The 14,798-nt window shown below is 57.5% G+C and overlaps 1 protein-coding gene across 4 annotated transcripts; it reads left to right on the plus strand.

Annotated features, from left to right (window-relative positions):
- Positions 1–426: 426 nt before the first annotated feature.
- Positions 427–14,129, plus strand: CDC42EP1 (CDC42 effector protein 1). 4 transcript variants are annotated; one of them, XM_056482223.1, is made up of 4 exons: positions 447–564; positions 5,831–6,307; positions 9,807–10,694; positions 11,681–14,129. In XM_056482223.1, the coding sequence occupies exons 3-4, from the start codon at positions 10,250–10,252 to the stop codon at positions 12,472–12,474; spliced, it is 1,239 nt and encodes a 412-aa protein (XP_056338198.1). In that variant the 5' UTR covers positions 447–564; positions 5,831–6,307; positions 9,807–10,249; the 3' UTR covers positions 12,475–14,129. The 4 variants fall into 4 exon arrangements, with proteins under 4 accessions (XP_056338200.1, XP_056338198.1, XP_056338199.1 ...); XM_056482224.1 differs by having other exon boundaries at positions 6,025–6,307; XM_056482225.1 differs by lacking the exon at positions 5,831–6,307 and having other exon boundaries at positions 427–564.
- The last annotated feature ends 669 nt before the right edge of the window (positions 14,130–14,798 follow it).

The following is a 14,798-nucleotide window of genomic DNA, read 5'->3' on the forward strand; positions in this document are numbered from 1 at the left end:
GGCATTCAGTTTAAGAGGCATATCCCTGTCTCTATGGTCCCATCCACACTTGGGGTCTCTGCAAACCCTTTAGAAAAGGCCCAGGATGCTGACCACATGTGATGCCCGCTCTTCACGACCTGGCAGGAGGTGCCGGATGCCTGGGGAGAGCAGGGAGGAGGGATGGCATCCCGGATGGAAACCTCTGGAATGCCTCTGCACTGATCTCCACTCTGCCCTGGAATGTGCAGGCCAGCAGCATGTGGGAAAGTGGAGGCAGCAGAGACCTTGGATGTGTCAGCTCCCCGGCTGAGTAAACAAGAGGAGCCCTGGCAAGCATTCAGCCCCAAGTATCCAAGACCTTGAAAAAAGGGGGCTGGAAACAGGGAGGTTCTTCTGTCCCCTTCTTGCTCAATCTTTGCAAAATATGTCCTAACCTCTTCCCTACCTCAGGTTTTAACACCTAGTAAGTCTGGAGAAGAAGTGTGGGCAGGCACTCTCCCTGCGGAGTTTCCAGCACCATGCTGTTAGATCTAACATCCGGGAGAGACACTGCCTCAAAAGGAGGGTCTGGAGAAGAAAGAGGTAGGATAAAAGGATTTATCACCCCCTGCCATGCACACATATCCATGCCCCTTGGCAGTCTCCCAGACAGCAGGGAGCACGGAGCATGAAGGGAGCTTCCACCAATACTGGCACTGCCTCGGGGAGCAGAGTGACAGCTGGGACAGAGGCATATTTATCCCAGATAAATACCTTCCCAGCCCCACCTGGGGGCATTCCCACTGGGGGGTGCAAGCTCCAGCCACACTCCAGGTTTCAGAGGCTCAGGAGAGGCTGACATTTCCCAGTGTTGGTTTGAAAAGTGTTTCCACTTCTCTTCAGGTTGGCAGCATTGCCTCCCTGGTCTCCTCTATAAAGTGCACCCACTGTGAGTCAGCCCTTCGTCCCCTCTGCTCCAGGACACAGGAACCTGGGGAGGAGGGGTGGGCTGGGGAAGGTCCCCTGCATCCCAGCAGTGGAGCCCATCTCCTCCTGGGGGCTGAGCTCCTGCAGCAGTGGCGCTGGGAGGTTGTGCCTTCTGGCCACCATCCCGTGTCCCCTATCGCTCCTCGGCAGGCACAGACTCCCGGAGAATGAGCCATTGTTCCCCAGCCCTGCAGCCTCTTCCTGTCCCTGTAGGGCTGTGAGACAAACAAAAGCAGAGCCAGACGCCATGGGGAGGAGGCTGGATCTGCTCCCCTCCTCCAGATCCCGCAGCAACCCCACAGGCACATGGACGGATGCCCGCCTTGGGGGAACAGGCAGGGACACCCCTATTTTTAGCTGCTTCTGCATCCCCACCCCCTTCCTTCCGTGGGCCAAAAATACATGGAGTGGATGGACAGGCAAAATCATTAGGATAAAAGAGTTGTCCAGGCCTTGTGTCCAACCACTCCCCTGGCTTTCACCTCTTCCCAAGCATGGTCTCCCGCTCCCAACATGGATGACTTATCTCTTCATCCCCATTCCCTACATCCCCATATCCTGTCTCAGTACACTGTACCCTTCCTCACCCCTGAATGCCACTCCCCCTCTGCTCTATGGATGCATCTCCCATTCCTTGATGGTCCCCTCTCCCATGCCACACCAGCCCTGGGGGACCTACTCCCTTCCCTTGAAATCCCCCAGCTCCTCCTTTCCCCAAAGAACCTTTCTGCACCTCCTCACACAATTCATTTCCAAAAGGCTCTTTCCTCCCAAAGGCCCAGAGTTTCCCACTCACCCCCATCCCCTCCTTCCCCTCTGTATCCCTTCTACCCTTACCATCTCCTCCTTTCTCTCCTCACCCCAACAACCTCCATTCCAGCTCCCTCCAGGCTGCACAGGCTTTAACCTCCTGTAGATGTGCTCCCCGTCCTTGTCCTGCCAAGGGAACGTGTTTGAGGGAGGGCACAGAGACTCACAGACCCCACTGCACACAGAGAGCTACTTCTCCAAGCTTCAAATTTATATCTAAGCCCTCCCCCTACTGACTTTTACAAGGTCTGTGAAAAAGAACTGGAGAATCAAGTGTGGGGTAGCTCTGGGGAGATGTAGTCTGCATACATAAATATATATCTTTATATTTACATCTCCTTTCCTAGTACGTGGAATCACAGAAGCGTTTCCAGGCCACAGGCAGCTGTTCCTGGATTACTTCTGGTTTATGCAACATCCTCCCTCCCCCTCCCAGCTATGTCCCAAACCCCCCCTTCCCTCTCCTCTGTGCCCATGTAAAACTCGGAGGGAAAGCACAGCTCAGGGTCTGTCCTGGGGTCTGTCCATCCACCCTCACACCAACATCACCCCACAGCACCCACAGCAGCCCTACAGCACCCCACATCCCTGGCCAGCAGACAGGACTAGCATACCAGGAGGAAGCTGGGGAGCGTGGGGGGAGGAGGAAAGATGAAAATATTTGGGATAGGAGGAGATGGGCAGAGGGAGGGAGGCAGGCCGCCAACAAGCCTGGGAACTCATCCGTGCCTCCTCCTGGGCTTTGGCAAACCCCGAGGCTTTGAGTTCCCAGCCCTGCTCCCAGGGGAAAAGCACACACTCCCCCCTTTGCAAATCCCACAAGCAGGACGTGGTCAGTCCCATTCCTTCATCCTCACACTGCTCCAGGGGAGGGGAGGAGTTGGTGGGGGAAGTTAGAAATGTGTGTTCGCAGGGTTATCCACCCCACTTCCAGCATGAGTGGGTCTAACCCAGTGCTGCTGCCTGCCTGCTGGTGCTCACCACAAATCCCCCAGCTTTCCTTCCCCAGTGCAGCACAAGGATTCTGGGAACCAGAATCCTCCAGTCCCTTTCCCTGGTTATCTCAAAGGCAGCAGGCACAGTGTGGGGACTCGCAGCACAGACACAAAAATGGGTTCAGCCTGGTCAAGGACATCTAGGGGTCCAGCCAGAGGAGAAATCACCCCAGTGGAGAAACTACAGGGGATGAGGGATGCAGTGCCTGCAAAGGCAGAGCTGGCATCAGACCAGGGATGCTCTTGGCAAGACGCTGGGTGTTTACACCTGTCCCTCGCCCCGGGGTGTCACCTCCTGCCACCACGCTGGCTCACTCACCCTGGAACCGGCTTTGCCTTCAGCTCATCCCCAGGGCAGCCAGACTCAGACTGGAGGCAGCACCAGGAGCCATGGGCTGGGAGCAGGGAGGAGGGACCTGACAGCACCAGGGTGAGGGGGAGCTGGATGAGGCCACTCCAGATGAGGCAAGGGAGCTCTCTGCACCCCCATCCCCATCGTGGCAGGGTTCTCTCCCCCACCCCACTGCTGGCAGTAATCCCCATACCCATGTGGTATGTGCCCTCATGGCCCCAAGAGAAGAATGGAAACATCTGGAAGTCACCTGCAAACGAGCAGCACTTTCAGTTAATGAGGAAATATGAGCCAGGGACCCTGGGCAGCAACAGGATATCTGCTTCTTGTGCACTGAGCAAGGCACCCCCTTCCACTGAGCCCCCTGCCTGCCCTCCTTCTTCAGGAAGTTTCCAGCACTGTTGTGCTTTTGGAGCTCCATCCCTGGAAATTTCCCAGGGAAGGAGGGCAGGTGGGAAGGCAGCAAACTGAAATGGCAGGGAAGATAACCCCAGGGGTGAGCACCCTATCACAAGGTGGGATGCCCTCATCCCTTGGCTTCTCCCAGGCACTAGGGAAAGGGAGTAGGGGGATTTTTCTTTACTGAGGGGCAGTCCTGTATCAGCCTCCTCCAGGCATTGAGTTTGCAAGCGGAAAGCACTGCAAAGTGAGATAGGATGAAGGACTGAGTACCAGGAAGTGTGGGGCAGAGACCTCAGCCCCCCCATACCTATCCATTCCTCTCTCCCTCCCCATCACACTCAGCACCCATAAGACCCATAAGACCTCAACCCCGTGTTGGAGGGATGAGTGCTGGGGAGATGAGGATATGCAATTTGCACAGCCCTGTCTTTGATGTTGTGGTTCTCAAAGCAAATCCTCATCTAGGAAAGCTGCCGGGCCACTTGTCTGCTCCATGATAAGCCCAGTGGCCGGTCCCTCTGTAATGGAGAGACTGGTACTGCTGCCTGGGGCTTAGGGTTACAGATGGGATGAAAGGTTGAAGTGGCTGAAGGTAAATGAGGTAGCTGGGCTGGGAGGGGTCCAGGCATATGCTCCTGCCCAGGGCACCCATGGGTGGTACAGTGACTCTGCAGCACTGTCCAGCCTCACAGCCACCTCTCATTTGTCAGCCAAGGTGGATAAATAGGCTGAGAAGCAGGATTGTATGGATTGACTTTCCAGGTTGTTGTATATGAAACAAGGAGGTGTAACCAAGCAGCCAGAAGCCAGGATGAGTACTGAGACCCAGAGCTGGCACCATCCTGGGGGTCTCCAAAGCACTTCAGTGCTAGATTTAGACATACAAAAATCAGAGCTGGCATGGCTGCAAGATCACAGGTTTGGGGAAGGAGGCTGAAGAGAAGGCATTTCCACATGCTTTCTGGGAAACGAAGCCCATCCTGGCCTGGAGCAGGGAGATGCTTGGAGCAGGATGAGGAGAAGGAGGCAGTGGAGAGCCAGCCACCCTGCAAGAAGCAGAACGTGGCCCCTATCCCATCTGGAAAAGATTTGTTCTGCATTCCCCAGTGGAGGTGGCTGCCGTCGCCCAGGCTCTGCTTCCTGGTGCAGCCTCTGCTGCAGGGCACAGGGACGGGGTGAGGGGGAGCCCCTCAGGCAGGGTGGGGGGAAATGCCCTGGCAGCCATACAGAGGGAGGAGACCCAAAAAAAGGGTCTTTTCCTGCCTCTCCCACCACTCCCATTAGCTTCCACTGAGCAGGACCTAGGGGAAGGAATGCCTACCATACCTCTGGCAAGCTGGGAGGATGCATGCCATGATTTCTCCTCCTTTCCTCACTGATGGCAGAGCTCATCTCCCATCAGAGCTAAGCTTCCATCTTCCTCCAACACACAGACTCACTTAAACTACCACCAACATGCACATATGGTCTTAATTCCTAATGGATAAACTTCCCCAGAAGGCAGAAACTCCAACTTCCATTTTGCAGAAGAGAAGCCAGAGAACAGTGCCAAACCCTACTACTACTACTACTTAGCAAAACTCTGAGCAATAAGATGCTCCTGCCCAGGCACCCTAACCCCGAGCCCAGTGAACGGCCAGGCTCCATTTTGACATCTCCTTTGCAGACATCTTGTCATCCCTTCAGCCAAGCCCTACTTAACCCCAACAAGTCTTGTCTCGCCTTCACCAGCAGAGACACCTCCCTTCTCCTCATCAGGGCTCTGAATAGGTGCTTGTGCCTGGCCAGGTGGTCCCCAGCAGAGCCACCAAGCCAAGCCTGAAGGCCACGAGGGTCAGCAATGGTACTGATGATGCTACACCCACCAGCAGGTTGCCCCTCATTGGCACAAATAGGGTCTTCTGCCCTGTGTGCATCACGGGATAACACACAATACCAGAGTGATGTGGTGTCCCCTGTGTGGGCAGAAACTCTCCCTGGTGCCACCAAAGAGCACCTCCTTGCATTTATCTGCTGCCACCCCCTCACCCTGCTCTGACACACTGTGGCTGGTATGATGCCTGTCCTGATGCCATAACACTTGTCCTGACCCTGTAACAAATACCAGCCTGGCCCAGGAGGCCTTCAGGGAGGCTGTCACCCTGCTAATGCCCAAACCAATGCTACCCACAGGTCTGGTATGACCGACCCACAGACCCCAACCCTGTGCCACACCGCTGGGAACTTCCTATCCAACATGGGATATGGGGGCGCTATGTGATCAGGGGACCCTACAGGGTTCCGAGTCCTTTCCTTTGCCCTGCAGCCAGGCTCCTCTCTCCAGGTTAGCTGGCCATCCCCCTTCCCCCCAGCCCATGGAAGCAGGCACCGGGAGCGGGAGGCGGCCAGTGCCGGCAGACGGGAAATGGCACTGGGGAAGCGGGGAGGAGGAGGGGAGCGCCAGAGAAGTTCCTGAAGTTTTCTGTCCTGGATAGCTGGAATAAATCTCATTTTCTCCGGTCTCCTTGCCGGGTCGAGGATTGGCTCGGCGCTGCTGCAGCCCGCCCTCCTCCTTCCCACGTCCCCTCCCCGCCAGCTTCGCTCCCTCTCTCCCGTGGCATCAGGGCGTCAGCCTGGGAGAGCCTGCCTTGGGGGGACAGCCTGGGAAAAGGAGGGGGCCATGCCTCCCCTTTCTCCCCCGCTCCGTTCCGAAACACGGCACCGGTAACCCTCGGAACAAGTTACAGGGGCCTGCCGAGAGTGTCTCGCAACTTTTCTTCTGGAGGACGGGGGAAAAAGGAACAAGCCTGGCTCGAAAGAGGTAAATCCCGAAAGTTTTGATTCATCAGTTTGTAGGGCTGGTGGCAGGGGGGCGTTGGGACCAGAAGGAGAAGGGTGGTGAGGGTTAGGGTTAGGTGTTTGGAGAGGGGAGAAGCGGGAGGGGTGGCAAGGCGATCGAGACGGGAAGGATGGTGAAAAAGAAAAGGAGCAGAAGGCAGGAATGCAACAGGAAACTGGGAATGAGGAGAGGGGACACAGGACAGGGGGGAGAGGCGGGAAGGAAAGGAAGAGGAGTGGAAGAGGGTCCCACGGACGGGGGAAGGCAGGGGGACGCTTGTCTCCCAAACCCTGCTCTCGATACCCCTCAAAGCCCCCCAGGCTCTCGGCAACTCAATTTTGGGGGTATGGAGGAAGAAAGGGAGCAGTTTTTCACAAGGGCAGGGAAGGGATGGCTGGAAACTGCCCACCTCCATAGCTCTGGCCTCCCTCTATGTCCCAGCATGTCTGCTTGGAAAAATATCCTTGTTATACAGAGATATCACTTTGTATATATATATAGCAGCCAGCAGCACAGGAGTCAGATTTAGGCGTCTGCCTACTGCCCGGCACTGCTCCAGGAAAGCTGAAAGAGGCCCAACCCAGCCAGCCAAGCCCCTTCCCCCTTCCCCAAAAGCCTGTCCCTGCTGGCTTTCCTCATCCCAAAGCAGTCACCCAATAGGGGAACTCTGCCTCCCTTCCTTCGGGGAAAGGGAGGTTTTCATCACTCAGGAAGGCTGGGAAAGCCTTCTTGGCCACCCACAGCCATTTCCACCCGCTCTTCCTGCTGTTGAGACCACCCCAAATTTCTCACCCTCTTTTGCAGTATGTCCCCTTTGGGGGAGGGAAGAGGCTGGTTTCAGCAGCTCTATCCAACTAGACATCTGGATTATTTTCCCCTCCTTTCTGGTTTCCGTTCTTCCCAGCAAGCAGAACAGCTCTGGCCATTCCCAGCTAGTGGAAAACCAGTGGCAACCAGCTGAACTCGGGGAAAATGGGGGAGGCCAGGCTGGGAGGAGGAGAAGGAGGTGCTGGCAGCAGGTCTTTGAAGGCAGGGGGCTTCCCAGAGGAGGCAAGAAGGGAGCCAGAGAGAGCATGCCAGAGAAGGGGAGGTTGTGGTGGGCTGTGGGCCTGCTGTGCCAGGAACTGGTGAACATGGAGGGCTGCCAGGTGGGAGCCATGGCACCCAGACAGAGAGGTGGCCAGGCAGAGAGAGGGGTCCCTTTGCCCAGTGGAGGAAAGGACAGCACTCAGATCACCCTTTGCCCGCAGAATCACGAGTTTCCCTGGCATGGAGGAGTCAGTTTGGGTGAAGGGGAGGGCTCAAAGGGGCAGGGAGCCACACCAGGGGCAGAAGGAAAGAGGAGAAAGGGGCAGATTGGAAGGAGGAAGAGCTCAGCAGGCCTGCCATAAACCTGCCATCCAGGTAGGGTTGGGCAGCAGCTGCTTCGCTCCCTCCCTCACTCTCTCCCTCCCTCCTCTTCCCAGTGCTTGCTGCCTGCCAGCAGGCAAGGAGAGCCAGGGGCCAGGAGTTGCTGGCTTGCTTCCCTGTGGTGACCCAGAGACAAGGAAGGAGACACACTTTCCTCCACCCCACTCCCTCACTCAGTGGTTGTCCAGACAGGGAACAAGAGAACGTTCTCTGCCCGCATCTCCCCTTTTCCTTGTCTCCCCATCCCATCCCATCCCAAGGTGTGATGTCCCCCATAGGGGTGTGCAGGACAGCTGTGTTGTGTGGGGGACCTAGGATGGGGTAGGAGGGTCCCCCCTCAGAGTAGCCCTGGCTGGTGCAGCACATGCTAAAGGGAACAGATCGCACTTTGGACTTCTCAGGGGCTCCAATGTGCAGAGGAAAGTAAAAACTTGAGTGCTGTAGCTCACCTAATCCCCTCTCCCAGGGTCACTTGCTTTCCTGGGAGATCCTGGGGACAGCTCAAAAATATGGTGGCACCTCTCTCCCTGTGATCCCAAGCCCCAGTTGTGCTGCAGGGACCACTGTAGTAGTTTCCTTTGCACTCCAGCAGAGCCCTGACCCATGGCTATGGGTGGGCTTCTGCCAGAGAAAGCAAATAGCTCCCCAAATCTGCCAAATGCTTGGTTTGTCCTGGCTGCAAGGCAGCGCTGCATGGCCTCTGTGGGCAGGAGGAAGGCATGAGCTGCATGTGCCAGGGAGCTGGGGGTCAGCAGGAACCCAACCTGCCACCATTCTGTCCGTGCTGCCACCAGCCACTGCCACCCCAGGAGGCCACTGCCACCCTGGGAGTCAGCCAATGGTGCTGGGCACTGCTGGGGGAGGTTTGTTTTCTCTTCCCCAGTCATTAACCCTTGGCAGATAAGAGGGGCCCCGGGTGAGCAAACAAGGCCAGGGCAAAGCAAAAATGCATCTAGCCGGCCAGGAAAGCAATTTCATGTCCAGGACTCTCCTCCACCAGAGCCTTTGCCATCCTGGCACTGCCTGGCTGCTCCAAGGCGATGCACGGACAAGCAGGAGCGGCAGGGAACGTGGCAGGGGAAGCCCTGCAGCAGTGAGGGTCCCAGCACATGGAGATCAGGAGATCTCCTGCGTCACCTCTTGGCATGCTGTCCCCACAGCCAGCCCTGCTGGAGCAACTGGGCTCTGTCCTCACGCCCCAGCCACAGAACTGAACCCAGGGAAGGATACGTCCCCAGCTGGCTCCCAGGCTACTGACACTCTGAGATGGCCCACAACCGAATCCTCTCCTCTCCCCAACCCACCCTCTCCCACTTGCTATGCACAACAGGGGATCTGCCGATCTGAGAGTCCTCCCCACTGACTCGGGAGGTCATCACCCTGCCCTGCATCCAGCTGCTGCTTCCTGCCTGCCCCTCAGCCTCTGGGACCTGCCTGAGTGCAGGGAGCCACCCCACCTTCTCCTCCAGCCTCAGGCAACCACCTCCCTTGCCATGCCTCAGTTTCCCCTGTCTGCAAAGCAGCTGACCTTGCTGCACTGCTGACTCCCTGCTTCTCCAACATGTCTGCCCAGCACCCGGGGACCCAGCCAGTGAAGGACAAACAAAGCAATATACAAATATTGCATTTTTGCTTCCCACCACTCCTCCCCGAGAAGCACATGGGCCCCAGGCCTCACCCTCTCCTCAAGGGTTCATCTGAATAGCAAAAAGGAGGGAGAGGTTTCTCGCCCCAGGAGCTGGGGCAGCCAAGCAGGGCACTGCTCTGGGAGGAGGTTCTGCCTCGGAGGGAAATCCTCAGCCTGTGTTGTGGTGTGGGTCTGGCAAAGCAGACGGGAAACTAAGGCATACTTAGGTAGGTCAGCAAAGGGAGGGAGAGCACATGTTTTTGGAGGAAAGCCTTTTTCTTCTTCCCCAAGAGAAGGGCCAGGTAAGGAGGCAGGCAGTAGCAACCTCACTGGTTCAAGGCTTTATGCACTGCCTTTAACCTCCTCAGGCAGTCCTGTGGGTACTGCCAATGGGCTTGGGAAAATCCTATCTAAGGGCTTCACTGCTCCTCTTGCCCTGTTTAGGTGGCCAACAAGGGGACCAATGCTATTGCCCTGCCAGTCCACCTGAAGCTCTCTTCGTTGCCTGCTGCCCCATCCGTGACTGGCTCCCAGTCACCAGCAGCAGTAGAGGACAGTGGATTAACCTCTAAGTCCACGATCAGACACAGCTTCCAGTGACCTCCACAGAACGAGGAGGTGACCCAGACACCGCCTGAGGAAATTTCCGTGTCACCACTGTCCTCACCACTGAGGACATACCCTGTGAGGCTGATTTCATGAGCACGACGTAGCGCAGGGAAGCAGGAATCCTGCGGAAAGCCAACGTGACATGAGCTGCTACCCCAAGAGCATCGCAGCAGAAGCAATGGGGAGGCTGGGGATGTGACAGAGCACCCCAGCGCTGCAGGCCTGCTGAGGGCTGATTTTTGGAGCTTTTTCAAAGGCAGCGTGAGGAGGGGTGCAACATGAGCCTGGGGAAGCTGCCGGTGCTCAGCTGGGTGTCCGGCTCCCACGGCAAGCGGCGGCTGAAGTCGGAGCTGACGCCGGACATGATCAGCCCGCCGCTGGGCGACTTCCGCCACACCATGCACGTGGGCCGCGGCGGGGACGTCTTCGGGGACACCTCCTTCCTCAGCAACCACGGCGGGGCCGACACGGCCAAGGCCAACAACTTCTTCGCCCGGACGCTGCGGCACGTCCGCCGGACGCCGCTGCGCAGACGGGGCAGCGGGGACCCGGCCGGGGCCTCGCCGGCGCCCCCCGCCATCTCGCCCATCATCAAGAACGCCGTGTCGCTGCCGCAGCTCAACGAGGGCACCTACGACGGGGGCAGCGCCGGACGGGGCCTGACCAGCAAGTTCTCCTTCAAAAGCGCCTCCAACAGCTTCTCCAAAACACACCAGGCCTACGGTGAGTGAAGCGCGAGGCAGAGGCTGAGCATCCTCTGCAGGCCTTCTCCATGCCCCAGTTTTCTCCCCTGTGAGTTACTTAGGAGAAATGGGATATTTAAGACTGCCTGGTCTTGGCAATACCTCTGAGCAGATAATCCTAACGATGCTCTGAACCAGGGCCTCCTCCCAGGGAGTCCCTCAAAGTGGCAAAGAGATGGTTTCTCTGTTTCTCCCCCCTCTCCTGTAGCCCCACACAGCTGGCAGCCTGTGTGGAGTCATTGTAAGGGAGCTCCCCCCATCTACCCTCAGCCCTACACCTTTCACTTAAGCAGCCTCCCTGAGGAAGTCAGAAAGGTGCTGGGACAGTGGAGCAATTCCACTCCAAAGTTGTGAGGTCAAGGGGACCCACAGCATGGCCTTCCCCACCTCCATACAGATGCTCTAGTCCTGTCCCTAGCTGTGCCAACCTCTGCATCTCCGTGTGCTGCTCCGTAGGGGTTCCATCCACCCTTCTCCATCGTGTCCACATCCCTCCCTGCGAGCCAGGATGCCTGTTGGGGAGGGGTTGTGGAAAGGATGGGACAGCACATCCGTGTGGCTCCTCTCCAGCCTCCCAGCACTGGCTGTACTCAGCTTTTCCCCAGGGAGGGAGGTCTGGAGCAGAAGGTCTCGGGGTGGGGGTTGGATCCGGGGTGCCTCCAGCAGCTGGGGGAGGTGGCCGGGCTCAGAGGGAAAGGCAGGCTGAAGCAATGCTGCCATCTCCTGGTCTCGTCTGCCTGGCTCAGCCCCCACTGCCATCTTACCAAGCCCAGAGCCCACCTGGAGACCCTCTGCTGTAACTCTGGGCTTTGGAGATGTCCAGAGATACACTGACCTGTCCTTTAGAGGCCAGTGCTGCTGGCAGGAGCATGATCTGAGCTGCTTTGGCTGCAGTGTTCTTTATCCGCTGCAGAAGTAAGTCAGCCTTCCTCCCTTGCCTCACCAACCATACCTTCTTCCTCACAGGGCTGGAGTCTGGATTTTGTACCATTCCTCGTGGACCTCGCTTGGAGAAGGCCCAGGAGAGCGCCTGTCCTGGGGAAGATGAGCTGGATCGCTCTGACTCCCTGCTGTCCTTCCGCCTAGACCTGGGGCCCTCCCTGATGAGCGAGCTCCTCCAGGTGATGAGCTTCTCGGAAACCAATGGGAATGAGGTGGGGGAGGACGGCCCACACCTCCTGTGTGACGAGGGGACCAAGGACAGGGTCCCTCCAGCAGTGTGTGCATCCCACGAAGAGAGCAAGGCAGCATCCAGCTTCTGGGACCACTCCAGGCAGAGCAGCCTGCCGGGGGCCAGCTCCCTGCCGGGTCTGTCGGTCCATGCCAACGGAGAGGCACGGGCCATTGAAGGCGCTGGAGCGAACTCTGCCTGGGCTTCGGGGCCGGGGGCGGCGCCCAGAGGGTCCCCGTGGCAGGGCCACTGGAACGACTGCACCATTGAGGCTGGAGAGTTTGACCGAGCAGCCCAGGTGCTGGCGCGCCATTACGGTGGGACCAGCACCCCGCGGAGCTCGGAGAAGGGCGAGGGTCCCCGGCAGGCCCGGACACAGACCCCGTGGGACAGCCCCAGCAGCACCTTGTGGGGGTCACAGGTGACCAGGGAGAGCCGCTCCCCCGAGGCCAGCTGGAACCAAGGAGAGGAGGAGGACACCAAGCTCTCCAGCCTGCAGGAAAGCTACAGTGGTGCCCCAGGGGGCCGCAGCAATTCCTTCGAGTATGCCGATGAGGAGGAGGAAGAGGATGATGAAGTCAAGGTGTGAACAGCCATGCCTCCCTTCACAGGCCCCACCAGAGACACTGGTGCCAGGGTCTTTGCCCTCCTCCCTGTGCCCCACCTGCTGGTGCCAGTGTCACCAGCAGACCCAGTGGGTGACCTCCTTGCCAAGGGGGGGCACTGGGCCGGCTGGGGAGGGCAGGAGAGCCCATCTCCTGGGGGACTCCCTGGGGCTGGGCCAGGCTGCTGCAGAGGGCCAGTGGGCACCACAGAGCCAGGCATAGCACCCCTTCTCCAGCCTCACGGTCATTAGACAGCAAAGGAACATTCCCATGTGCCAAAGGAACCCCAAATCTTTCCTACCCCATCCCATTCTGCCCAGCACTCTCTCTCTCTCAACCCTCAGCCTGGCTCTACCAGCATGTCTGGGGACATACTCCATCCTTCCACTGATGTCTCCAACCATCCTCTGCAATGGCTCCCCACAGATATTCCCACTGATAGCTCCGGCATGTATGGCATGGGATCTCCCCAGCTCCAGTTGGTGCAAGACCCTTCAGTATAGCACATCTATCAACAGGGGAAGGTCAGCTGGGGTCCCAAGGGGCAGGCAAACCCCACAGACCTGAGCTTTCTCTTTTCACCTGCCCCCCCAAAAACGCTGTGTGCTCAGTGTTCAGGAGATGAGAGCATGCACAGAAATAATCAGGAATCTTTCCACTTGCCTCCTGCTGCTGGTCATCGCTTAGGACAGCTTCCTGACTTCCACTCCTCTCAGCAATTGAGAGGAGAGAAACCTCTTGGCTGACTGGTGGCAAAGGCAGGTTGTCAGGTCACCAAATCCAGCAGTTCAGGCCCTAAAAATTACTCTTTTCCCCCTGCCTCAGAACAAGGGAGACTCCTCTGCAGCCACTTGGTTTGTGCCACCATCCTCATGGTGGTGGCACAGTTTGTGTCTCCATCCTTGTCCCCCTCCCCTTCCCCTACACACACGCCTTTCTTTGCAGCACACCCCTTACCAAGGGTAATGTGGGCCATAGCTAATGTCCCTCACCCAGTGGCCCTGGGTGACACAGCCACCCTGGAATGAGCTGCCCCCACGCTGGCCCGCGTGCAAACGGGCCCTCACAGAAGTGCCTTTGTGCCCTGGTGTGGAGCCAGCATGCTCGGGGGCTGAGGTCACCAGAGGGACCCTCACAGGACCCCCCTTGTTCTCTGGGACAGGAGGGGGTGTGCAGTGGGAGGAGATGCTGGGCCATGGCTGCAGGACTCTGCTCCCACTCAGCTCACCCACCACCCGGCTGCTTTTGCCAGGAAGCTCTTCAGAGCAGGATAAAGAGCTCCAGAGTGTGCACTTACTGCACGTGGAAGTGCCACTTGTAGCCAGGCCACCAAGGTTAAGGGCAAGCCCATGTTCCCCAGCCTCCTCAAGGGGCTGCTTCATGCTAGCCACCAGCAGCGAACCAGGGCAAGCATCAGCTTCAAGAAGTCCCCGGGTCTAGCACCCAGCAGGATCAGCCTTATTCTCCCTTGCACCTTCCAGGGTGGGGACCTGGGCTCTCAGGATGAGCTCCCCTCTACCCTCTGTTTCCCAGACCATAACACAAGGCCAAAGACCCATATCTTGGAATTATCCTTTCTGCCTCCCCTCTGTATCCCATGCACTTATTATTGTCCTTATTAAAACAGTTTTGATACTAACTTCTCTGGTGCATCCCCTTGGCTATTGTGACTTTATTGTTTTCCTTGCTATGTCTGCTGGAGCCCCAGCCACCAACCCCTCCATCTTGTGCAGTGAAGAAGTGGAGAGGGAGGGCAGAGGCACTGCCACCTTGCCTTGGACCAGGCTCTCTGTAAGATGCTCTTGTACTCTGCTCTTCTCCCACCCAGCCTGAAGTGTCCCAGTGTTTGCTGTCACACATTGGTCTTGCTTTTGGGTGATGAGATACTTTTCAATTAGAGCAGCAGCATGTAATAACTGGGACTATTTGCCTGAAGTCCTGTGCAAGGAGGTACTGAGCCACATAACTCAGCCCAAATCTCACTGCCTCCCTGCCTCATTTTGGATGAGTAGGATCCGCTGTGGAAATGTCACAGTAATGGCTAACCTGACTGGAATGTGCCAGCAGATAAGTGAGGTGAGGCAAAAGGGAAAGCTGGAGACAATCCTTTATCTGTGGCAGGAATGCTGGCTGCGGGCACACCTGTGCTGCCCCCCCAGCCACCTTTTAATTATGCACTTTTGTAGCACCAAAAGCCACATCAAATGCCACTTCGTCTACATTTATGCCTTCCTTCCCATTTCACCATCCCCCCCCCCGCAAAAAGCTCAGCTGCAGGAAGAAGTGGAGCATTGTGAAAAGATTACAC

This window comes from Oenanthe melanoleuca, chromosome 1A, assembly GCF_029582105.1.
Source record: "Oenanthe melanoleuca isolate GR-GAL-2019-014 chromosome 1A, OMel1.0, whole genome shotgun sequence".
NCBI classification, from domain to species: Eukaryota; Metazoa; Chordata; class Aves; order Passeriformes; family Muscicapidae; genus Oenanthe; species Oenanthe melanoleuca.

Coding starts and splice junctions, on each gene's coding strand:
- CDC42EP1 (XM_056482225.1), top strand. CDS start 10,250: ATGAGCCTGGGGAAGCTGCCGGTGCTCAGCTGGGTGTCCGGCTCCCAC. Junction 10,695..11,680: donor CAAAACACACCAGGCCTACG/GTGAGTGAAGCG, acceptor TCTTCCTCACAG/GGCTGGAGTCTGGATTTTGT.